At 44.8% G+C, this 26,708-nt stretch overlaps 1 protein-coding gene across 4 annotated transcripts; it reads right to left on the reverse strand.

Moving 5' to 3' along the window:
* Positions 1 to 380: 380 nt before the first annotated feature.
* NEU3 (neuraminidase 3) lies at positions 381 to 25,668 on the reverse strand. 4 transcript variants are annotated; one of them, XM_017671748.3, is made up of 4 exons: positions 25,460 to 25,668; positions 16,855 to 16,956; positions 11,714 to 11,925; positions 381 to 8,109 (listed from the first exon to the last, which is right to left on the reverse strand). In XM_017671748.3, exons 3-4 carry the CDS (start codon positions 11,918 to 11,920, stop codon positions 7,033 to 7,035), a joined length of 1,284 nt encoding a protein of 427 aa, XP_017527237.1. In that variant the 5' UTR covers positions 11,921 to 11,925; positions 16,855 to 16,956; positions 25,460 to 25,668; the 3' UTR covers positions 381 to 7,032. The 4 variants fall into 4 exon arrangements, with proteins under 4 accessions (XP_017527237.1, XP_036882143.1, XP_073072112.1 ...); XM_037026248.2 differs by lacking the exon at positions 25,460 to 25,668 and adding an exon at positions 17,083 to 17,463; XM_073216011.1 differs by lacking the exon at positions 25,460 to 25,668 and having other exon boundaries at positions 11,720 to 11,925; positions 16,855 to 17,479.
* Positions 25,669 to 26,708: the final 1,040 nt, after the last annotated feature.

Raw genomic sequence — 26,708 nt, forward strand, 5'->3', positions numbered from 1 at the left:
TTAAGTTTAAATACATGTTCTCACTTAACCTCCCCAAAAACCCTATGTGATGCTTTTATTATCCTAGTTTTCACAGATGAAGAAATTATAGTTAAGATACTTGCCCAATCATTTCATCTTTCCAAGACTGTTTCCTTGTCCGTAGGTTGGGGACAATAACGTCCTGCTTCCTTGTTGTTGTGAGGATTAGAGACAGTGTATTGGAGGACCACCCACACTGCGTGATGGGCTCAGACCTGACCGCTGGGTACAGCTCAGGGACTGGCTGGAAGGGGAAAGACGCAGAGCTGCCTTCTCAACGTGGGGCTCAAGCAGAGACCTGCCCAGTGCCTACAGGCCTCTGACTTTGTCACTTGGCACTAAGTCAGTGTCACTTGCTATTGAGTTCTATGTTTACCCCTCAAGAGCATCCACACTCTCATTTCTAATTCTATACCTAGTTGATGACAACAAAAGCTATTTAGGATGACTGTAGGTCTTGGGAGGCTGCTCTTCTGAAGGTTGGGGGTACTAGAAAATAAGCTCCAGCTAGCTCAGGAATTCCAAGAAAAACCAATGCATTTCTCTCAGATGAAACAGAAGGTTTGACAGACCACCCTAATGCCCTGGGAGACACATTATTCCTACGGGTTCGTCACTATCAGCCTCTTCCAGCAGCTGAACAGCCACTATGTGCCAAGGGACTGAAGAGGCACTATCTTTGCCTTACATCAACTTCCAAGGTAAGCATCACCCACAATTTGGTCTCTTAGTTGCCATATGACCAAAATAAAGGTTTGGAATCAGATATGCCTTCATCACTTACAGATGTATGACACTGGAACATATCATGTAACCTTAACTGAGTCTCAACTTCCCTATCTCTAAAACACTTTGTGGAATTAAATGAGAGAATGTATGACTTAAAAACACACAGTAGGCACTTTACAAATGTTATTACTCCCCTTGCATCATTCTTTCCTATATTGTGCTGTGCCTGGCCCTACGGTGGGCATAGAGCACAGAGATGACTGAGAGCAAGTCCCTTCCCACCTGGGGCTAAGATTTCCCTCTTCCATACCCAGGCTGGGAAGAAAGAGACCAAAAGGCATAGGACAAAGTCAGAAGGTTAGCCAAGTCCTGGGGCCTGCAGTTTGCTAAGGACCTACCAGAGGTGAGGCAAGATGGCTGTCCCACCTTGGAGTGCCCTCCTCAGGGGCCCTGTCTGCCTCTCCTTTCCACTCCATCCATCACCCTTATTTTCAGCATTCAATTGTCAGTGTTGCCAATGCTGGATAATGGAGATCAGTGGGTGGAAGGTAACTTATCTTCTATCTATGTGGCATTGCACTGTTTCCTAAACCCTTATGAGATTCTTGTAACTCCCTGACGAGTGGCAGGGCAAAGATCATTCACCTGCTGTAGCTGAATTAAACAGGCTCCCAGAGAGGGCCAGTGGCTGGCACAAAGTTGTCCATCATGTCAGTGGCAAGCTCTAGACAAAGACTCTGGATTCCTGACTCATCCTCGTCCAGTCCATTCTCCAGTCTATCCTGATGTATCTCCTGGTAATACACCCTTTAGTTAGTACTGTTAATCAAACTTTAGTAGACTATTTTGAAAATTAATTCCTCATGGCCTGCAGTTCTGCTCCAGGTAGTGACTAACAGGTCGTGGTAACTATTCACCTAATTTCCTGTGAAGATAGGTATTTATATTCTTTTGGTTGCAAGCTATATACATCCAACTCAAAATCACTTAAGAAGTAGATCAAGTAAAAATCAAATACAGGTTGGAGGGTTATAGGTTCCCCGAACAGGGAGGACCCTAGTGGGTCATCAGGGCTGTTTCGGCCGACCCCACTCTTTCCAGCTGGTCCCACCCTCAGGCATTCTCCACCGACCCAGAGGATAAGATGGCAGGCTGCGGTTCCCGGCCTCCTGCCTCTCAATTTAATGCTCCCAGTGGAAAGCAAGCTTGTCTGAAACGGTATGCTGTGACTTTGGATCTGCTATTATAAATCCCTAGGAAGGTGAGGGAGAAAGATATCTGGTAAAGTTACTAAAACCCTAGAAGGGTTTAAAAGTAAGAACCCCCCAACGGTATAAGTAACAAAGCCAAGACTCTTTTGTTCTCCATTTTGGTATAGGGATGTGTTTTATAATCACTGGACTTACCTACTATTTATGGTGTTTGCAATGTTCAAAAAGAATCAGTTATACTAAATTTGCAACCGATGTTTAAGGCAGTTTAATCAAATTTGTTATTGTTCAAATATTCAAGAGATCATCAATGTTTTATTGACTATGAGTTAAAAATTCTGAGCACTAAAGTTTATGCATATTTCTCTCCAGCCCAAAGGTTCTTCAAACACTAAGCAATCTAACAAAACCCACAAATATAAAATACATCATTGGATTTCCAAAAGGATTATAATAAAACTGTTTTTGGTTATATAATATATAAATTTTTATAAAACTATTTTTAAGAGGTAAATTAGTACTCTTTCATTATTATATGACTCAGTCATATGATGAAGATATATCCATTTGAAACTTTTTCAATAGTAAATTTTTTTCAGAAAGCAGACTGACCTACAGACAGAACTTACGGAGTTATCCTGAAACATTTGGCAAAACATTAAGCATCTCAACTGAACAAGCAGAAAGTCAAGTAAAAATCATGAGTTAAGTTAAACTTATCACCTCCCTTTATTGAGTTAAGCATTTGTGGCCTCTCCAGCTACAATCTGAGAATAACCTCAAGGTGTTTTGAAAAATAAGACAAGACACAATGACACATGCTGGGGCTGGTGTCAGATGGGGCGATTCTGCACATCCTCACCCCTCCACTTAATGGCTACTGTATAATATGCAATCTAACCAGTCATGGTAATCTCTGCCCTGCTTCCCTCAATAGGTAGCTATGTTCCAATGACATGTGTCCAAGTGCAAAGAATTATTAAGTTTTCTGAAGTAAAAGTTCTTATGAAAAGAAGTTGCTCAAATCCACTTTTTGAAAGAAGTTGGGTACAGACTAGATAGGAGTATTAGGATGATAATCATCTGTTTCCTTGATAAAAACAAAAACAGTAGTCACTAAAATTAAGCTCTTTATTCATCTTTCTGTTTCAGAGTCGTGGTAGCTCCTGCAGTACAGAGAGCATACCTGGTGCCTGGCATCAGAGCTGAGACACGCTCAGAACACACTGGACCCCAGCATCTCCTCTGAGTCCTGGGGGAGTGGCCATTACAAAAATCCAACCAGGGACAGAGAGGAAACCAGTGAAATGAGAACCCCAAATCAGAGCTTGGCTTTGGGCTTGGGCTGTGATCCTGGGACATCCAGGCAGGACCAAGCTCAAACCAGAGAAAAGCTCATTCCCAGCAAGTTCTGTGACTCACGTGGAAGCAGGCCAACACAGAGAAGACCCAGTTAGGGTGAGCGTTCAGCAGGTTTAGAAAGCTCTGCCATCCCTGGAGGGATGCAACCTCTTCCTCCCTATGGGGGACCTTGCCCTGGCCTTCTCAGTTAGCTCCAGGAGGCCCAGGTCTTTGACTCCTTTATTCATTCAGCATTAGTGACTGCTGTCTATTCTGTGCCAGGCCCTGTGCTGGATGCAGAGGACAGAGAGGAATCACAGTCCCTACTTTCAGGGAATTCAGCTTATGACAGAAAAAGCATGTATTTATAAATAAATCATTGTGACAAGGTAAAAAGGACACAGAGGAGTCAGAGACTTGCCCTCAAGGAGTTCACAGCCTAGCAGAGGCCTACAGGGCTTACTTAACACAGACAACAGTAATACAGGGCAGCCTGTGGTAAGGACCAAAAGGAGGCTCAGATGGTGCACTATGGCAGCACAGAGAAGGATGACACAACACCTACTGAATAATGCAACAAGGAAAACCCATAGCCAACTGGCAAAAACTCAGCAGCCTCAGGAGCCCCTTGGGCTACCCGACAGGTAGGGCATAGGGTCTCTCACCTGTGGCCACAGTTCATGATACCTACAGACATCTGAGGGGGGACTGGTGACCGGGAGAAACAGGCCCAAATAAAGCATCCAAGTAACAAGGACCTGAGGTAAAATACTGGGAGCCCAGGAGGGAGGGAGCATGGGCAGAACCAGAGGGTGAATGGTGGGAGGCCAGTCTGGGCACATACAAGCAGCAGGAGGCCCCGCCTGTGTGGAGGGCCCTGCAGGCTGGATGGGGCCATCCTAAGGGCCCAAGGGCAGGGGGGTGGATCTGGGGGCAAAGACGCGCAGCCTCCATAGTCCTTTCTTCACACCTCTAGACTACAAGTCTCTGGTCTGCTTTCCTCTTTTCTTCTCAGCTGCCACCACCTGCCCTGTCTTCTCCCTTCTGCCGACCCGAGAGGGGCTGAAATGGGCTCAGGTTGGCTACCAGTACCATGGTACAGGGCCCTGGGCCCCGAAGACTTTGGGTAACTGCCACCGACCTGGAGTGCTTGTAGCAGTTTTTGTAGGTTGCCTGGAACCTGGCTAAGTCGAGTTGGCTTAAAGCTATGGGGCTGGGCAGGAACTTAGCTGCAGCCTAACCTGATGGCCTAGGCAGGCCTCTGCTTCCCTTCCATGTTTCAGGGAATGGTTCCTGTCTGTTACCATTTCTTCATAGCGGCCACCACCTCCATCACTTCTCCAGCCTGGCCTCATGTCTGTGCCACTTTCTCTTGCTCCCAAAAGGTGCCAGGACTCCTCCCACTGTCCTTTCTCTTCTCAGCTGTCATCATCCACTCGTCATTTCTCTAATCCTCATACTGGATCACCCCCATCCCCAACCGTCTTATTTTGTTATTTCCCAAATATGTACTTAGGCACTTTGCCTATTAAGAGTTTCTCTGCTCGTCATGAAGGAGATTCAAACATGAAGCCAAGGGAAAGGAGAAAGAGAAGGACAATTTAGAGATGGATGAGACGTGAATGCTGGTCCGGACCACACCAGCATGCAGCACAGCTCCCTTCCTTGACCCTCTTTGTGGATGGTCCCTAAGGAGTTGATATTCTCGATCGCTCCATCCTTTGTCTCTGGTTGTAGAACTGAGCCATCCTCCCTCTTCCTATCTATTTGGGGTACAGGGCTCAGGAAGGCTTTGCTGAACAAGAAGTTTCTACTCCTCGGGAGGGGGCTGCCCTTCTAATGCCCACCTTCTCCAGTTTCTCCCTGCACCACCAACTCTGCCCGCTCCCAACTCCTACCCTCCTCCACTTGCCAACTTGACAGAGGTCTTCTCTGACAGCAGGCTTTACAAGTATTCGTTATTTCACCCAACAACTGAAGGGCCTACATGCCAGGCTAAATGTGAACACCTTTCATAGGCAGTAAGGAGTCACTGAAGATTTTCAACCAGAGAATAGCAACAGAAAGTATCTAACATCACACATAGGCACTCAAGAAATACTTAGGTAAGTGTATAAATGAGTGAATGACTGAACATAACTGTGTGCTGGGAAGAAAACTTTGGGAAAGGTATGTGAGGCTAAGGGAATTTTAAAATGCCACTCTAAACCATTTAAACCATATGCTGAAGTAGGTGAAGTTAATCTCTACTTTCCTTCTGCAGGACTCTCCCCCATCTGACTGGTACAAATGCAACTTCTTAGCCTCCTAGGCTGTATCTGTGACTAAGACTTGCTCTCCAGAGTCACTACTCAGCAGCAAGGATAGTTACCTGATACCAGTTTAAGGCATCATCCTCCTAAAATAGGAACAAAAAAGAAATCTCTCGTAATAGGATTTTGGCACAGTTAACAGTCTACAGGGGAAACAATAAAATAGAAGCAGCCAGTTTAGTATCATCTGAGACCCAGCATTGGCAAAGCTCAGCCCCAAACCTACTAGACAAAGAGCCATTCCTTCATACATAGTGACTTCAGTAGGTCTAAACTCATGTCTGATTCAGAGAACTTCCCAATGGTGAAGACTGTCTCCATGGGTAAAGGAGTAGCTGGCACAGGATAACATTCTGAGAAAAGCAAAACTGGAGGAAACCTGGCACCCTGGATAAGTCCTGGGGCAGATGATGACCACATGCACAATAAAGACACACAACTAAGACAATGGCCTCAGGAGCTACCGTCATCCCAACTTAGAGCCCAACGTCTACAAACTATCCCACCAACTGCATTTATTTTCTTGAATTTTCTCCAATAGCCCATACACTGTGAGCTCCTTGAGCACAGAGACCATGGAGGGTTTTGTCCAATGCTTTAAAATCCTAACCCATGTTATTTCCCTGTCAGGAACCATCCTAATAAATAAATGAACTTCAGGTTCATCTTTCATAGGAGTAATACCATTAGAAACAATAAGTACCATTATCAAGGACACTGGCATTGAGCTCCTCATTTTCTCCCTGGACATAATGCTTTCTGGATGAGGAAGGAAAGATTGAGCAGAGCTGCCAAGTGGGAGAAGGTAGGTGACCTCATGATTCCACTGTTTGCCATTTCCTCTAGGATAGAGCCTGTAGAGCTTTGAGCATGATTAGAAGGGTGTGGGTGTTTTTGTTATTAAAAACAGAACCATCTAGATCTTCCTGCTTGTAACCTCACACGTGGATGAGTGACGAGTCATTGAAAAGATGAATCCTCTGACTTCCATTCTGAGATCAGAGTCCTATGTGCATCCAGGACTTACTTGCTGATCATGGAGTGTGCAGGCACTCTGCCTTTCCTAAGGCTGGGAAGCAGGGAAATCACAGGACCAATCCTCTCCTTTTACAGATGGGGACCTGAGACCCAGAAAGTTCGGGTGACGTGTCTAAGGCCCCAAAGCAAGCCAGTGGGACAGCCAGGACCACATCATGATTTCCCAACTCACAGATGAGTGCTCTTTCCACTGCAGGAGCTATGGCAAATTCTCATTTTGTTCTTTGGAGAAGGAGAAGTGAAAAAGGATAGGAAGCAGAATATTAAGTTTTTGGATTCTCCGTAGACTTCGGTAACCTGTTAACCCAGCCTCCTCCATTATCCTGCCTACGGTTGCCTTCACTGGTTTCCCTTGTCTGGAAAGTTGGGTCCTAAGCCAATTAGTTTGGAACTGGCTCATAGTTCCTCCCAGGGCCGGTGCATTCCCCCATGCGGCTCAGGATCTCTCGGGCTGTAAACAGGCGGAAGGCAATCTGCTCAAACTCCTGCTTGGTCCCACACTCAAACAAACACCCAAATAAGCCTTCATTCTCCAGAACAGCCAAATCAGAGTAGCCGCAGGGCCCAGAGTGCAAGATCCAGGGATGGGACCAGCAGGCACCCTCCAAAGGGGTCTGGTTGAGGTAGATGCCTAGGTTGACCCTTCGTTTCTTACTGGTTGGATGTGAGTACAGGAGCCATGATTCTGACCGTGTTCCAGCTTCCTGCTGTAGCTTTGGGGAGCTGTCCAGCAGAAGACTCTGCTGAATAGCAGGAACATCTTTGCCATTAGAGTCCTGACACCCATGTGGGATCTCCAGAGGTCGGAAACTCACCACACTGCCCTGGCAGCCATGCGGGGGCTCACAGAGCTGTTGGCTCAGGGCTGGTCTCTGAAAGGATTCACCGCGGTCAGTGCTTAGTGCCTCCGCCCGGCACCTGTGTGGTGTCCGGGCATTGCAATACAGAACAGGGTGGCCAGCCCTCCCACTTACCTCTGCCACTTCACATTCCACTGTCACCATGGGCTTAATAAGCTTGCCACGGTGCCACGTGGTCCCTAGGTCATCACTGTAGATCATCAGGGAATGAGGCCTGGCTATACACGGTAGCCGGAGGCAAAAGAACCAGTAAGGGATGTAGTAGGCATATGCAGGGATGACCAACCTCCCTGACTGCAGCTGGATGCCATGACCTGGGCCCACAGCAAATGTGGCCCAACGCTTCACCTCCGGGCCAATGACCTCCTCAGTCAGGTCCCTCACCTCACTCCATGAACTGCCAGCATCCTGACTGCAGACGAAGCAGAGGCGGGCAGCATTCCTGCCTGTCAGAATCTGTTGATGCTCAGTGACAAGGCCCTGCACACAGATGAAGAATAGGTACACGCAGCCACTCTTCTGCTCCCACACAGGACAGGGGTTCATGGTGCGATGCCCAGGTAATGTGGCTTCCATCAGTGGCTTCTGAGGACCCCACTGGACAAGGGGAAGGGAGAGAGAGAAGGACTGAGAAACAGCAGGCATGAGGCTCATTCAAAACACCGGTAATTTTCAGAGATAAAAAATAAAAGAGTATTGAGATCTATAAAATTGTGAAGGCCCAAGCATTCACTAATTGTCAAGTATTACAGGATGACTTATAAAGATAGAAAGAGGCAATGCTAAATGTTTATATACTGTCCCCTCAGTCTAGAATACTCTTCCTCACTTTCTGTAGATGCCCAATTCACCTTCCAAAACTGAACTCAAACCCTCCTACGCTGTTGGTAGGAATGTAATTTAGTTCATTGTGGAAAGCAATATGGAGGTTCCTCAAAAATCTAAAATAGAAATACCATTTGACCCAGAATTCCACTCCTAGGAATTTACCTGAAGAAAACAAGATTACAGATTCAAAAAGACATACGCACCCCTATGTTTATCGCAGCACTATTTACAATAGCCAAGAAATGGAAGCAACCTAAGTGTCCCTCAGTAGATGAATGGATAAAGAAGAGGTGGTACATATACACAATGGAATATTATTCAGCCATAAGAAGAAAACAAATCCTACCATTTGCAACAACATGGATGGTGCTAGAGGGTATTATGCTCAGTGAAATAAGCCCGGCAGAGACAGACAAGTACCAAATGATTTCACTCATTTATGGAGTATAACACAAAGCAAAACTGAAGGAAGAAAACAGCAGCAGACGCACAGACTCCAAGAAGGGACTAGCAGTTACCAAAGGGAAGGAGTTGGGGACAGTGGGTGGGGAGGGAGGGAGAAGGGGATTAAGGGGCATTATGATTAGCACACATAATGTAGGGGGGTCACAGGGAAGGCAGTATAGCACAGAGAAGACTAGTGACTCTGTAGCATCTTACTTCACTGATGGACAGTGACTGCAATGGGGTGTGGTGGGGGTGCTTGTTAATAGGGGTGAATATAGTAACCACAAACTTACTCGTGTGAAACCTTCATAAGATTAAGGTATATCAATGATACCTTAATATTAAAACACAAAAAAACCCAACTCAAAAGTTACCTCCTTTATGAAAACTTCAGTGAAATTTCCTCCCTTTCCCTACCAAAGGCAACCAATGGCTTGCTCTTGATACATGCAGAGGAGTTACAGCACTTCCATAACACAGTTTTATGACTGGCTCCCTTCCTAGACTATGAGTCTTTTGAGAGTATAAACCCAATTATTCTAATTTTGTATCTCCACTGCCCAGCACATTATAGGAGCTACACAATATCTTTAAAAAGAGAGGAAGATCAAAAGAAAAAGGAAGGAAGGAAGAAAAGAAAGAAAAAGAGCCTGATACCACAGACCAGATCCTAACGACAGTAATCAATAGTTTTGATGGAACCAGAAACCAAATCAAGCCTGTGGCCTAAGGCGTTACTGAAAGAACTAAAGCTGTTAAGGCCCAAAAAGAAAACTCAAGAGGCATGACTACTACTTGCAGGTACATCAAAGCGCAGTTCTCTGGGAAAGATATTATGTTACATACAGACTGACTGGCTGCCCCTGAAGGCAGAACAAGCCCAGTGGGTAATTAGAAGTATAGATCATCCCATTCCAGAGAAAAAGTTAACAATTGCCACAGGCTTAAGTTCCTCATTTGAGGAAAGCAGGCCCTTTATAGATTACTAATGTTACGTTCCTACTCTGTAACTGCCATTATTAATTACACTTGGTGGATGAGGAAACAGAGAAGGACTGAGTCCCCAGGGTCACACAGCCACTAAGTGGTAGGTCTTCCCTGCCTCCAAAGCCACATTCTTAACCACTAAGCTGTTAGTAGCTACCAATGGAATACAGAAGATTTCTGTACTAGGAGAGAAGTTAGGCTGATGAGTCATCTACCTTCAAGAAGCCAGTTAAATAAATTAGAGAATCAAAGTGAATAAAATGACACAGCTAAAGTGGCCATGTTTGTGCATGTGTGTGACTATTGGGTAGTGAAGTTAAACAACAGGTAGGTCTGATGAAAAATGCTTAACAGCCCAACTGTCCTTGATAGACAGCAGGGTAACATGACCACAGGCAATGCTTGCCTGGAGGAAATGGAAGCACTGGAACTCCAAGCCGGCTCCAAGCTGCAGGGCTTGGTCTCTTTGGAGGCTGGGGATGCCAACAAAGGCTTAGTTCTGGGAAGCTGTAAGGAAGGCACATGACAAGATAAGGTGGAAGATCAGGGACAGGAAATGCCCCAAACTAAAACACTTCCCCACAGGGAAATGTGAGCAAGTCATCAGAAGCAAAGACAGGCTGCCGGCAAGGCCTCCCTTCAGCAGAATAGCATTTGCACACTCACAGCAAAAAAAAGCATGTCTATGGACGTGAAGTGTTAATGGTGAGCTTTCTGTGGGCAGAAAAGCAGATTAAAGTATATGTATTTTGTTGTTTACACCAGACTTTCAAATCCATTGTTGCATCAGATCCTCACTTCAGCCAGCTCTGGGACATAAAAGAAGCTGACAGTAGGAAAAATGGGATCTGAAATAACCCTGTAGCTCATAGGCCCAAGTGCAGCAACCATTCCTTCCCCATTCAAAACGCAACACAAACAAAAGGAAAATAATACAGAGAACTAACTGGTGGTTGCCAGAGGGGAGGGGCATCAGGGGGGACAGATGAAATAGGTGAAGGGAATAAAGAGGTACAAACTTTCAAATACAAAATAAGTAAGAGGTACAAACTTTCCATTATAAAATATATGTCACAGGGATTTAAAGTACAACATAGGGAATATAGTCATTAACATTGTAGTATCTTTGAACGGTGACAGATGATAACTATATTTACTATGGTGAGCATTTCATAATGTATATAATGGCTGAATTCCTATGTTGTATACCTGAAACAAATATAATTTTGTATGTCAACTAAACATATTTTTAGTATTAAAAAATGCAGTAAGATGTGCTTCTTAGGGACAAGGGCTCCAACCTCAGTTCTGCTGCTGCTGATGTATGTGCCCAAGTCAAGTCACTTTAATTCTCAGCCCATTTCCTCCTGTAAAAGAGGGCTAATGATATGTACCTCACATAAAGCAGGTGGGAGGCTGTGTTTATCCTCCCCACCATCATCTGCTACTTGTGGTCTTGAACAAGCTACCTACCTCTTGGAGCACAAGGATCCCCCATCAGCAAGCCTGGACTAACAATGCTTACTTCCCTGGGTGGCTTACCAGGATTAAAGAGAATGTGAACAAAAAGCACGCTGAACCTGAATGAACCACGAAGGCCTTTGGAATCAGAGGCCACATTTGAAGACTGCTTCCACTACCTTAATATACTGTATGACCTTGAGCAAATGGCAATCTCCCTGAGCTTCAGTTTTCTCACCTGTAAAATGTGACCGACAACAGTTTCTATGTCACAGAGTGGCTGTGAGGATCCAAAGTGCCCCCAGCACACCAGAAGTATTCAGTACTTACAAGTTCTGAGAGCCATTGCTCTGTTTTTCCTCCTCAGCCCCATACAGACCTTTTCCTGCCCTTATAGGAAAAGGCACAGAACCTGAAGTGCTCTGAGCAATGTGGTGAGAAACTGAGGCCCAGGGCCAGAGCTGGGATGAGGAGTCACCTGTACCGAGTGCCCAGTCCTCAGCCCCCGCCTCAGCACCAGGTGGAGGGCATCCTCATCCCTGCTCGTGGAGCGCTTCTCTGCAAAGGCCAGGAAGGTGTGGGTGGGAGGCACGTAGAGCAGGGCTGGGATCCGGTAGGTGACCCCTCTCTTGTCTTCCTGCTGGAACAGAGGGCTGTTGAAGGAGCACGATGTCACCTCTTCCATGACCTCTGCAAGGAAAGGAGGCAGCTCAATGTGTATCCACACTGGCTTGTATGCAAGTTCTGCTCTGTCATGCCATTCTGGGGATCACAGGCAGGAGGGCACAGATGTGCTCAAATGTTTATTTTTTTTTATACAAGGGAACATCACGGTCTCAACAGCACAAAGGAAGCAATATGCATTTCATTTGACAAATCTATCCCCCAGACTCTATGGGAATCCTATGCAGCCTGTGTCAAGCATGTCTCTCAGATGTATTCTGCATGTGCTTCTGCCAAGCATACAGGGGTATTTCCAGCCCAGATAGTTTCTAATTGTAAGGTAAATTCTAGCTGAAATAAGCAGGCAAAGAGAGGCAACAAAGGGCCAGGTAGTTTATTTGAATGCAAATTCCAGGGTGATGTTCTGTGGTCTGGCTGTCACAGGCTGGGGAAGTCACACTCAGTCAGGGACATGGGGGCTTATAAGGGGTTAGGAGGGGGAGGAGTGGGCAAGCTATCTTAGGGGGTGTGGAGAGGTATGATTGGCTAAAGGTGATATAATAGACAACTAGAAACTTTTTTCCTTCCAAGAGGGAGGAGGCTGACATCCGGGTCTTAGTTGGCACATCATAAGGATGGAATTCAGGAAGAGCTGTCCCCCCTCTATACAAGGCATGGACCCTGGGGTCTGGTCCGTTCTCCTTCCATGGTATCTCTCTGCTCTGTTTGCATGTCCCTGCTTTTCCTTCCTCCAGCCTAACATTAATGTCACTTTCTGGACAGAGTTTTTAGGCCATTCGGATAATCTAAATAAAAACCCTACTCCAAATATGGGAACATCTGTGGTTAAGAATTCTCCACGGAAACTTTTCCCCTCTACTGGAGCCTAGGATTAGAGGCAATCTTCTTTGTCATCTCTCTATCAATAGTTGATTTTTTTTTTTTCTTCCTAGGGTGTAGATTTTCAAGGGACCCAGCTGTATGCGGAAATCTCCGTTCCAACAAGAGTCTGACACATGGGGGCCTTTGGTTCCATTCACTTTAACAGCAGGTCTATTAAAGCCTAAATTTCTAGGTAGGTGAGATGAGCAAATATCCAGGGCATCTGAGGTCAAGTTAAGATGCTAACTACTTCAGTTTTTAGTTTACTCTCAGTTTTTAGGCCCTGGGAACTTCTCTTTCTTTGTTGCAAACTCAGCTGTAAAGGACTTTTTTATGATATGCACCACTTACATACATTATGAGTTAGCTAGTCTGCCATAATGTTGAAAAATGTAAGTCTCCAGGTATACTTCTCAAAGAAAATCAGATGTTTTACTTCTTAGCGGCCCAAAAAGGGAATCAAGTCAGACATCAGAACCAGGCTTAGAATTCTTTTTTTTTTTCCTTACCATCTATCATCCAACCCCAATCTAACCCAGGCAAGAGGGCACAGATGTGCTCAAATGTTTATTTTTTTTTATACAAGGGAACATCATGGTCTCAACAGCATAAAGGAGGCAATGTCTATAATTATCTATAAAAAATTATCTATAAAAATGATCAGGAAGTAAGAACTTATTCATTTACTTAGTATTTCTGGGTGCCTACTCCAAGTCAGACCATAAACCGGGTGCTGCGAGACAGATAGCAAGCAGAGTTCTCAGCCCTCCAGAAATCCCCATCAAGTGACAGAAATGGACATACATATGGACAATTACAGTATCATGTAATAAGTGCTACTTTAGAAGTAAACATGAGAGCATGTGAGAAAACCAAGAAACGCTATCTGTCCATATGAAGGCAGTAGAGGATTTTTGGAGGCATAATTACTTAGCCAAGTGCCTTTTATATCTGTATGCTCTGAATTCTTTATCAGAAGATAAAGATCTCTTATCTTTACACTCTATGCCTGGGAATTCTTCTTTTGGATAGCCACAGAGCACACTCCCTGACCTCCTTTAGCTGTTGCCTGCCCCTCCCTATCTCCTGTCCCGGCTCTATTCTCCATGCACTGATCGTCCACATTAAACTTGTTTCATATGTACTTTAGAACAGAAGCTCCATAAAGGGCAGAGACACTGCTGCACCTCTATACCAAGAACCTTGCCTGGGAACTGAGAGACATGAGGCACAGATTTGTTGAATGATTGAATGAATGGGTGAGCTGGATCTTAAAGGATGAATAGTGGGTTAGCCCATGGAAGAGTGAAAAGAAGAAAGGCAGTGGGAGTGCATATGAAAAGTCTAGGTGATAGAAAACATAGTGAGCCATGGGGTCTCCCAGTAGCTCAATATGAACCATGGCATGGTGCAAAAGCTGCGAGCAGAGATGGGACTGAAGGTGTCAGCGGAGTCCAGACCCTGGGAAGCTTTGGTACCTTATTAAGGTGTTTATTCCACAGAGAGCAACTTAGGAGTTTTCGGCAGATCACCAGTCTTTCTGGTAGTCTTGTGGGCAATGAACTGGAAGGTTTGCTTCTGGCTACAGCCCCCTAGTGGCACTCAAGACAAACTCCCAACAATAGCATAGGAATGACACATCTGCTCACCTGTTTCTAACTTAGAGAGAAGAACCATGGCTCACTGGTACAGGGGAAGGGGAGGTGGCTTCCTGAGTCCAGAAGAAATGCCTCTCCTCCCTCCAATTCTGGGCCCTCAATAACAGAACTGAAAGGCAGTGGTGAACTGACTTCACACAAAACTAGAGCACACCTCTCTCTCCTCAATCCAGGCTCTCCTGCCAGGGAGGGTTGGGTCTTCTTCTAAGTAAAGATCTGTCCCTGAGCCACGCTGATGTAATGGTTAAGAATAAAGGATTTGAACCAGGCCAGCCTACATGACCTTGGGCATGTTGTTTAACTTCTCTATGCTTCAGGATCCTTACCTATAAAATTCAGTAGAGTGGTTGGGAGAATTAAGTTAAAAAGTCTAACTGGCTGTTATAGGGCCCATGATGTGATTTTGAGCTGAATATATGACAGTTATTATTTTTAGACTGTCAATCACTGAGTATTCTAGTTTATTCCTTGAAACCTCTGGATAATGATGATGTTAATAACAGCAACTGTTACAACTTCCCTTCATTTAAAGCATTTAAATCCCTTTTGAAAGATGGTATTTTAAACTCCTAAAGCTAGCATTTTAATTATGAGTTAATACCAACACTATGAATCATTAGCCAACACATGATTATTAGTTAACATCAAAATAGGAAGTTTCTGGTGTGAAAAAGAATGGAGCACAGGATAGGCATGGAGTGGGGAGACAAGCTAGGAAAAAGGGAAGAGAGCTGGAGTGCAGAGAGCACCAAAGGACAAGCACAACGTGTCACTGGGGACTGGATTCACGTCCCAGCCCTACCTCTTACTTGTGTGGCCTAGTATTTGTCACTTAATCTCATTATGTCTTGGATTCCTTGCTTGTAAAATGCAGATAATAATGCTACCCACCTAAGATGACCAATATGAAGAACCACTTGAAAGTGCTCTGTAAACTTTAAAGCACTCTATTAGAAGTCTTCATAATAAATTTTGGTGTCTTCACAATTTCACCTATGGCTTTGCTACCACTATAACAATCATGGTCACTATCATTGCTTTTTATTAATTATGATTATGCTGATCATGTTGATGATACAGATGATGGCTCTGGCACAGACTTCCAAACTATTTCACATAAACTATACACTGAGAATTAGGGATAGAGAAAAATCAGATATATTTCTGCTTTAGAGTTGTTCATTTTAGCAGAGAACACATTATTAATTGCTGCTCCATATAATCACCTTTCAATCAAGTCTTCCCTGCTCTCTTAACTGGGAGAGAGCATAGTGTTGTAGGAACATTGACATCTGACTTGGCTTTGACACTAACAAGTCACTAAGCCTCTTTTTCCTCGCTTTTAATGGGGATACCACCACCAATTCTCAGGCTACAAGAACAATGTAATTCCAGACTCCAATTAATCCAGGGTAGTAGGCAGCCTCCAGTGGACCCCAGGAGGCCTACCTCATTTACTCATTCCTAACAACTAATTTTAGGAACAACTCATAGTTAAGGCGCATCCATCGTACGTCAGGCCTTCAGAGATCCCGTAGCCCAAATTCCTCTCGTGGTACATACAGACGGGAAAACTTAGACCCACAGAGGGGAAGAAACTTACATGAGGTCACTCAATGAGTCAGTAGCAAAAAAGTCCCAGCTTTGGGCTCTCCGCGGCCCACAGACCCCTTTCTAGGAAAGTTTCCCCAGTCTCAGTTCCCTTTCATCTCTAAATACTAAGGCTTAAATTTGACTCAGTGGAAGTAAAACAAAAACAAAACTAGCCAAGAAGACACTGTGTCTGAGAGCCTAGCCGACTGGGTGCCTGACTCAAAACTGCCCCGACCGGATTTCCTAAACCCAGACGGCCTGCCTGTAAAGGAGGGCAGAGGGCATCAAGAGTCAGGAAAAAGGACTAATAACATTTAACCTAACTGCCTAAAGCATGGGCCACCCAGTTTTGAATAAACAACCCGAGGCTAAGCTTAGAAATGCGCCTGCTTTAAGTTAGATAACTAGAAGTGGGCACAGCCTGGGGACGTGATCCGTGATAAGTCACATAGACATGTTTGGGTAAGCAAGAGATAACAATAGAAGCGGTCAGGCAACTGGAGTGTTTCCTGAAAGGTTACAATATAGAATGTGTTTTAAAATTATTGGTTGTAGAAATGCGCGGGCTTCGGTGTAACGGCTGTGAAAATCCTATATAAGCAATACCTAAAGTTGCCTGGGGGTCGGCAGCTCGGACTCGGCCTGCGTGTCAGGGGAGGTGCTGTCAACCCCAGCTTGCTGGCTGAATAAAGACTTTGCCTGTATTTACATCTCCATGCCTGTGTGCTTTGTTCTCTCGGAGAAACCCTGAGTTCCTGGACTCTAACACTGCCGAACCTGGCCCGCTTGTCGCGGGTACTCCCCAGACCCCAGCCCTGCTCACCTGAGCGGGGGTCCCCGGCTCCTCCGTCTCTCTCGGGGCAGAGCTGGGCGTGGGAACGCGCTCTCACGTTTCGGACACCGAAGCCCGGAAGAATGATCAAGGCTGGGGAGACGGAAGAAAGAAACAGACAGATAGACTGCGGACACGGACACAAAGATACCGAGGGGCCAGGGGGGAGGTCGCGGGCGGGCAGATCCACACGCCAAGCGCAGGAGAGGAAGGGGGTACCGAGGAGGACCCAGGCAGCAGCCGCCGGCGGCAGGACGCGGCCAGAAGTCAGCCCCGCCCCCACAAACCGGCTTGGCTAAGACCCCGCCCATCTCCGTCCTCGCCCCGCCCCCTCGCGGCCCAGCCTTGGCTGTCCACGTTCTTCCCAGCCGCCAGCCTCGCCCGGCTGTGGCGCGGGGCGGGCCCCTTCCTCTCCGATAAGAGTCACTCCGGTCGGGCCCAAGGTCAAGTTCATTCCCTGGGTCTTCCACGGCTCCCAGCCGTCGTTCAGCTCCCTGGCTCCGCCCCCGGCCCTTCTATTTCCTCCCCCTCCTCCCATCTTCGGTCCCCGCCGATTGGTATCACCGTCTAAAACTTCCCTGCACAGCCTGAGAGTCAAGCAAAGGTTCCGGATGTCAGAAGGGGCTCCACCAGAAGGGCCAGAGATCCAGAGCAATGGGTCATTCCCGCTTAAAAAAATAAAATTTGCACTAATATTTCCTTATATATTGTATGAATGTGTACTTACGTTGAATAAGAAAATAGATTACAATGCGATGAATAAAATAAAAACCCTTAAGTCCATAGAGATATGAATAACTGAATAAATAAATGGGAGGGAAAGGATAACTCTTCCTATAGAATTCCAATTTTAACATGTAGACTGTGCACAGCCGGGACACAATATGTCTTCTTTCCTTCCGGGAGTCTGGAATTTTGGTACATGCTAAGAGAGTGCCCACATACCAGTCCTCAACAAAAACTGTGGGAACTGGGTCTCTAATGGGAAACCTGGCACATGGGCTGCATTTCTGTTGCAGGCAGAAAAGTGTGTTTAGTGCAGTCCCTCAGGAGAGGTGAACAGCCTACACATGAATTCTGTGAGACTCCAGCTGTGGGTGTGCTCACTACATTGCTGTAATGAATCTTTGCTGTGAGTCCAACTATACGCTGCATCCTATGAATCCTTCTAATGAATCTCTGAGCCTAGAGGGGTGGTCTAAGGAACCCTCAACTAAATACCATATATTAAGTTTTAAAACATGTAAAGCAATACCATATATTGTTAGCAGACACATAGGTATGAAGAAAATGCATAGGAATAATAACAAGAGTAATAGTAACTGCTGAGAGTGCAGGAAGTAGGGTACTAAAGTGACTTCAATTGGTATTTTTTTTAAAAGGTAACAGTGGGTGTTCATTTTATTATTCTTTCAACTGTATTATCTGTCTGAAATGTTTCATTTTTAAAAATTGACTCATACAAAGTCCCATGGTTCTTCACCAGCCTTCTGGAAACTCACAATCACCAACTCTGTGGATCACCTAGTCAATTTTTAAAAAATGTCTAGTTATGCAAAATCTCTCTCACTTCTTTCATTGGTTCAAACCTTTCTATCCCTATGCCTGAGGCAGTAAGGTTTAGTAGTGCAACAGAGGAAAATGAATTAAATCCCTGGGCTTAACTAACATTAACCTGAAAATGAACTCAAGTAGCCCCCAAAACCTTGTAAGCATTAATGGTGGCAATTTCTTTTTGTTCCCCTTATCTTCTGAGTTACAGGGTCAGAGATGATGCACAGAGCTGATTCTGCAGAACTGAAGACATCCTGTCCCAGGGCACCAGTGAGGAACTAGTAAGGAAAACAATTGAATTCGTGCACAAATGTCTGCTCAGACACTGCAAATTGCTACTTGATGAGTCAGTCTGTGGTCATGAACACCACTGGCCTCTTCCCCACAATTTCCCCTTTAAAAGCCCTAACTGCTCATGCTTCGGGACAGTGCTTCTTTAAGACACTAGCATGCCACTTCCCTCATATGCTGGCAAAGAAAATTCTTTCCTCTTCTCAAAAACTTGTCATGATATTTTGTGATTCAGTTTCGGTGACAAGAACCGGCTTTCAGTAACAGTAGCAATCTCTGTATTTGGAAATGAAGAGATCTGGGCTCCCTGTGCAACTTCCCACTTCCTAGCTGAGTGACGTTGGTAAATTACTTAAACTGTGCCTCAGTTTCCTCATCTGTAAAATGGGCACACTTGGTGCTGCTCATTTATGACTCAGAGCAAACAGATTTTACTTTCTGTATGAGGACCCCCCAGCCTCCATTCTAAAAGTTACTCCTCTTCTAGCCTCCACAGCACTTTTTTAAAGTGATTTTTTTTATTAAGGTATCATTACACTCTTATGAAGGTTTCACATGAAAAACAGTGTGGTTACTACATTCACCCATGTTATCGAGTCTCCCACCACACCCCTTTGCAGTCACTGTCCATCAGTGCAGCAAGATGCCACAGAGTCCCTATTTGTCTTCTCTGGCCTCCACAGCACTTTTTACAGATGGCCATTCTGATTAATCTGACAGAAAAATGGATAAATCCACTCTGTTCTAATAGAGCATTTAATTAAGGATAATATCTATCAACAGAACTCCACAAGCAACAGGGCAAGACCAATCTGTAGAATGGACCTCAGCCATGCTCACGAGCCCTGACCCAACCAGGTGGAAAAACAACCACCACCAAAAAACAAAAATAAAAAATAAAAACTATAAGCCATTTAGGTCTAATGTAAACAGGTGGCATTCTGTAATTTCTGTATTGACCTTGTACCTGGCCTAAGGCATTATTCCAGGTACAGCAAAATGATGTATTAGCAACTTCAGACTCTACATTGGCCCAGGAGGAAGTTGACAATTCTATCATCCATAACCACACTGGCCAGTGTTGTGTGACTTCCAGGGCTGTGGTGGTATCACTGATCACTTCAGCTTAAATCAGAACAAATTTCCTATCAGTATTTCCAATAGGATTACTCTCAACATAGGGATAACCTCTTGCAGAGTGTTCATTAGTAAGTCAGTCGCCCCACCAGAAGCTTCCCTGTGTAACCAAGGGTAGCCTCATTTTGGAATAATCTCCACAGTCATCTGAGGGTTAAGTGATCTACTTTAAACACGGTGCTTCTTTAAACACTTGAAGGTTGCCTACGGCCCTCCCTATGGTGCAAGGCACCATGATTTCAGGGAGGGAGGCAAGTTAATATCTGGCTTCCACACAGAAGTACAGTCCTGGGGGCATGATGATACCTGTTTATATTGCTGGGGCCTCCCATGGGGAACCTACATCATTCAGGGGACCCAGGCTGACCATGCCCTAATGTGGCCTCCTGGTAGGTCTTAAAGTTCCCAGTTCACTTAAAATAATTGAAACCAGTCCGTATTTTTAGAAAGACTGCCTGATGGCAGTTAGTCCAACCTGTCTCATATGTCCACACTACCAGCCAGGTGGCACTTATCCACCCCATGGTTGACTGCGCAATAGCATCAAGAATGAGCATGAGGGAAACAGCAAGAGGTCGTGACATGTTTTGCACGAGAGGTATTTGAGCTGAAAGTGCACCTGATGTTTCCAATAGACTTCTCCATAGGTTAAAGGGAATGGCTATCGAAATGTGGCCAACACCATCTGGTGGGAAATGGCAAACCCAGCAGTCAGTCGAGTTTAAGGAGCTTGCAACAGTTTGGGAGAGCTGTACCAGGCCACTTTCCTTTGAGGAAGGTTCCAGGGGTGACTCTTTCCCCGAATGTTATGTTCTGCGACCATGTCAAGCCAACAAGAGAATCCAGGCACCTGAACCAGAATTAAAAGTGGATGCCCTAGGCCTCCTTTAGGCTTGGCTGCACCAGGAGGGTGTAGCGACCAGGCTGACCTGGAGACACTGTTAGGGCAAAGAAAACATCACATCCAGCAATGGCCAAGGCAGAATACTGAGTTTTCTGAAAAAATCTATACAACACTCCCCAAACCCTCTCTGATCATTACTCAGTAAGTAGCTATGATGCTTAATTTTCTGTGTCAACTTGACTGGGACATAGGGTCTCCAGATACTTGGTTGAGCATTATTCTGGGTATGTCTGAGGGTGCTTCTATAGGAGATTACTGTTTGAACAGACTCAGTAAAGCAGACTGCTCTCCCTGTGTAGGTGAGGTGGGCCTCATCCAATCTTTGGAGGCCTGAACAGAACAACACTTGGAGTAAGGGAGAATTCACTCTGCCTGACCCTTTTCAAGCATGAGTCTTTTCCTGCTTCTGTACTGGAACTTACAGCATCACTTCTCCTGATTCTTAAGCCTTTCGTTTCAGACTAGCACTATACCACTGGCTCTCCAGGGGCTCCAGTTTTCAGACCACAGATCATGGGACTTTTCCATAATCATGTGAGCCAGTTCCTTCTAATACATCTCCTTAAATACACACATATTGGTTCTTTCTCTCTAAAGAAACCTAGTACAACAGGAAGTGATTAAAGAAGTGATCGCTTTCTGGGGACAGCCACATTCAGTGACCAAACTGCCTTACTAAGGTGTATTGATCAGGATGAGGATTGATCAGGATAAGAGATGTAATCAGAAATATTTTTGAGTCCATTTTTTGAGTAGGCCGTTCCAACACTCAACAACAGTAAACGCCTGTGGATAAAAGAGCAAGAGGTCCATCAAGTACCTTGACTCTCAGCCCGCTAACTGGCTTTTGCAATAAAAGATGTACCATTGTCAGATTGCATATGGTCAAGAAAAACAAAAGCATGAGACAGATTAGTTTCCAGTCCAAAGCAGCACAGAGTCACAGTTGGCTGATTAGACTAGAATAGCAACACTACAATCTGAAAAAATTCAAAAGTGGCAAGGCACTATTGATAACCCTATGAGGGAGCCAAAGGTCTGATATAGTCCATCAGCCAGGAGAGGAGAGTCACGCCCTGTACTATGTGGTCTCACTCATGGCTAGATAAATAGGCCTTTTGACAGGAGTCACAAGACTGGCATGCAGCCTGGCATCAGAAGCATAAATCCTTTACTTTGTGCCCAGGCTATGATGGTACATGTAATGCTATGTCTAGTATGATGATGGAATGAGGCAACAATGGTGGCAATCAGTACGGGCTTCATCAGCAGCTTGATTCCAGTGGGACTCATCAGAGAATGAGCCCTCACTCTGGGCATCTACATAAGTGACCCAAATAGTTCAATTATTAGCTATAATTCATTTCTAGTTTGTGGCCCCAAAGAAAAGTATCTTTAATCTGACAGTCCATAGTCTTCCAAGTGAAAGATGAGACTCAGCCACTGTCAACAGCCCAAGAGTTGGTAAAAAAAATGACATGTCTCGCCCCTAGGAACTGACTAAGGCAAGGGTGATGATTTTCAAGCCCATTGTGCTATTAGCCCTATTGCAGTAAGTCTTCCAGAATCATCGCTGGCCATCAACGACTTTTAACTTGGGCATTTGACTGGGGAAGTCTCTGTGAATCAAAGGCCCCAGTGAGCCCATGGCTTTGCTTCAGAGAGGAGAGTAGGGAATATATTTCTTCCAAAGGAGTAGCTGTCACTTTTTCATGTAAAACTAAGATGGTCTGGCTGGCTGTACCCCAGAACCCATCATTTCCATTTGACTACGGAAGCCTGCTGGGTTCTTTGTTGTTCATTGTCAAGTCTAAATCAACATGGCCCAGAATGGCTAAGTTAGGCCAGAGTTACAGGGCTTTCACAGGGTAACTCTTCAGTTTTAGTAATAGCTCAGCAGGAGCCTAATGACTGTCCACCTTTTTAAAAGAGTGCACTTGGTGCCTGCAAAGGACAGGTGGCATTGCTCTGTTGGGAAATCGCCTGAGTACTCTGGCAGTGACCAAGTTTTCAACTAAAGCTGATTTTTGTTCCCTTGCTCTCAGGATTCTGTATTGTTTTTGTTAGGTTATGTGAGAGGAGACAGGGATCACTTCTCTATATGCCAACATCCCTGAATGGGAGACTTACAAGCATTCACAGTTCCAATGTATAATGGACACCAGTAATACATTGATATGAAAATCATAAAACAGTAGTATATTGAATCAGTGTAAAGGCTCCCCTACAGGTCATTTTAATTTTCCTTTCCTATTGCAAACTTAGCCCAAACCTACCAGTTGAATTCAGGTGCTTTTTCCCCACTCTGGGAACCCAAACCAAGCAGTGTAAGATAGGTATGTTGGAGGTCCCAACCCGTTACAGATCATGCTCTCTCTCAGCCAAGCATGTGAGGACATCACAGGAGTGGTAGAGGTTGGCCTGCAGGTGGCAGCCAGGTCAGTGGGAAGGCCTCTTCTCCTGACTCCTGCTCCAGGGTCGGTGCTACCTCCTTTCTGTGTACCTCTTGGCCCCAACAAGCATTTTGTGGTTCCCCCCATCCACCCCATATACCACGAAGGATCTGTTCCAGTCCTTGGCACTTTTGACCATCCTGTGCCCAGCATTCCCTGTCTCCTTGGGACCAAACAGGATGGTGACTTACATGCTTGTATTTAACAGAGCTATAAAAGGAGAGTCCCCACCTCTTCGAAGACTCCCCAGCATATACAGTTTCTTTCCTTAAAGCAGAGGAAGATAGGGATCTGGGGTTGCAGAGGGAGGTGGCTTTGTGCCAGCTAAGCAAGGTCATGTATTTATTTTCAAGTGGCTACCTGCTTGGACTCAACAAACTCCTAATGTTTTGGTCCACTCAAAGCTCTATATATCCTTACTGCTGACATAATTGATTTCACCTTTGGGAACCCCTTACTCATCACAAAGCTATATTACCTTCAGCAGGGGCCACAGGCTTCTGTCTCTTTGTCAAAACATCCTTTCCTCCTCCTGCCCAGAGAAAAGTGAGCAACAACCTAAGTACCTTTCAGGCACTGTTTCAATCCTACTTCTTGCTGATTAGCCCCAAAATATTAACAGGTAAGACAATGAGGGACTCTTACTCCCCAACTTGTTCAGTAGCATTTGCTGTTGCTGGTTATTTTCTCATATCCCCTCATCTAACACATGTCCTTTCTCTTCTAGAAAGCCAACTGTCAAGACCCTATTCTTGATACCAACAGTCAGAGGAGTCTATGATGGGTTTGGATTTTATCCTACTTGCAAACTAACAAGTTAAGCTGCTATTCTTTCATGGATGCTAGCAGAAGACATGAGACGCCTGGATCAGAGATGAAGAACTAACTTTCTTACAGTAAGCAACACAAGCATGATGTTGTGTCAGATCCCCATGCCCCACCAAGTGACAGGGTAGGCCTAGATAGATGCCTACACTTGCAGCAGTTTGTGTCACAAGGAAAAAAGAACCCTGAGCTTGGGGAATTCGACGATTTTATAGTGAACGGTAAGCAAACCTGTGTCTTGGGGAGAGACATTACCTCATCTTTCAAAGTGGCTCACTGCCAACAGAACTCTAAGATTCAAACCAGGAAAAATGTGGTCAGGATCTTGCAGTCAACTGAAGCAAGACTACAACTGATAGCATTATAAACTGCATCCAGGGCACTAACAGCCTCAATACTCCTCAGTGGTTTCCCAGAAGTCTGTCTCAGAGAAATCTCCCCAGAGGGCCAGTCAAGATACACTGCACAAAGTTCTGAGACCTGTACTGTTGTCTCTGAATAGACCTAACTGGCATGATAGACTGTGGAAGAGTGCTGGCTGTAAGACAGACCCAGCAGTCACCACTCTTCCTTAACAAGCATTTTACACCCAAATTCCCTCCCCTCAAATAAACCAAAGTTCTAACAATTGTCCTGGTTTCAACAGAGAGAGGTAGAGAATTCCCCCCCTTTTTGTGCTTGTGTAGGTGTGACTGTAATTAACGTCTGACAGGAAACTTGTTGCTGTTCCCCTTCCCCGCCCCACGACAGGATGAATATTAGTGTCAGTAGTTACAATGCAGTGAACCTATGGCTGATCCCAGATTAGTAAGGTCTTCCTGTCCAGAGGAGAGTGAACAACTGGGGCCCCTTCTGAGCAACGGTCTTAGAAACTACCCCGCAACCATCTCCCCAGTCCTCCTTCACAAGCAATGTTTTTCTATGTTTAAAGTATTATTCTGAGAAAGAGGCCATAGACAACACCAGACTATCAAAACAACCCAGGGCACAAAAAAAGGGCCTAAGAATACTCGCCAATTGTTCCTAAGGTGGTTGTGGATATCAGAGAAGTCAACCTAACTTAGATGCTTTCAGCCTAGGTTGTAAGAATACTCTAATAACGTAAGAGGGTGTCAGTGCAGATAGGATACATTCTACAAAAAAAATATTAGCAATTTTCCAAGATAATTTCTTTCAGAGAAACAAGGTTTGAGGGATGGGGTTGTTCAGCCAGCTGTGGGTAAGGTAAAGAGAGTCGGTGAGAGAAAAAGCTCTAAACTGAGCAGGAACTTAGGCCCAGAGAAAAATCTGTGTGTTCAAGGAACTTTGCGTTTTCTTCCATTCCCTAAGATTATTCTGAGCAAAGAGACTGTTTCTTAAAATATATAAAAGCACCAAACATCAAATACACACTAGCAGCTGAAATTTGCAAATGATGAAAAACATTACCTACCTTTCCCCACTCTCCTCTTACGTATTTTGGAAGACCTAAGTCCGTCCTAAGTAGGCGTGAAGAATTGAAAGCCAGAAGGAAAATGTGATGGCTATCAGGGTTGGCTAGTAGGGGGGATGCTGCAGACCTACTGAAAAAGGTAAAGAGCAGCCCAGCAGCATTCAGAACGGGCTGGAGTGACCACTGGTAGACTCAGGTGTCAAAAGCCAGACGGAGGCATTCTGCAATATCAAAACCTGGTCACGTGATGGGAAACTGTCCTCAAATTGCACAAGTGGGGGGATGGGAGGATGACCAAGCGCAACACAGGGCTGGGCTGCTAACCTACTTCTTTAATTAGCAACTTGATACTGCTTCAACTGGTTTCTAGAGTCAGGGAAAATCCTTAGATCCATGCAACCTAAGAAATCTTGAAATGGTATTTATGGGCAGGCAGATTGAAGGGATTACAGCATTCATACTCTCAAAAATCACAAGAAATGTTTTATATATGGGCATTTCTGTGGCATAAGGAGCCTTCATCTCAAAAGGATAAATTATCTAAAACCTCTTTGACAGGTTCAGACTCAGTCCTAAAGAAGGAATGACATTTGCCCAAGGTCCCAAATTCAAGTAGGCTGGAAACAACCCACATCTTGCTTTTATTCCCCCCCTCCCCTTCCCCAAATCCACTCCTCCCTTGGGGTAGTGAAAAACTACAAACAAACATACATATCAGTAGGGAAATAGTTAAAAACATTTATACTGTGGAATATTATACAGTCATTAAAAAGGAGTTTGACCTATATATACTGAGGGAAAATACCTAAGAAACATTAAAAACAAAAAAACTATGTAACACATTTCAACATAATTCAATTTTTGTAAAAAATATATTTTATACATATATATGTCTAAAGATACATTGTTTTATTTGTAAAGAAGAAGGTACACTTTGTGTAAAAGACCTCCAGGGAGTCACCCTGGAGAGGGTTATTTCTTATCTATATACACAGCCTTAGGACCCCTGTAACTAACAGTAAATTCTTTCATTGTAAAAATACAATTATCTGATTACATACTTTCAAAAGTATGTTAAGTGGCTGACCAAATAGGATTATCACCTTAAATTTTTTTTAAAAAGAGACAACTAGTAGCTCAGAATTACATGACTTACCCAAGATTTATGGGAATAGAGAGCACAGATTTTAAGGCTTCAACTCCCTGTCGTTATGTTCCACAATCCCCCATGTGTGGTGCTAGATTGGGC

This window comes from Manis javanica, chromosome 11, assembly GCF_040802235.1.
Source record: "Manis javanica isolate MJ-LG chromosome 11, MJ_LKY, whole genome shotgun sequence".
In the NCBI taxonomy this organism is placed as follows: Eukaryota; Metazoa; Chordata; class Mammalia; order Pholidota; family Manidae; genus Manis; species Manis javanica.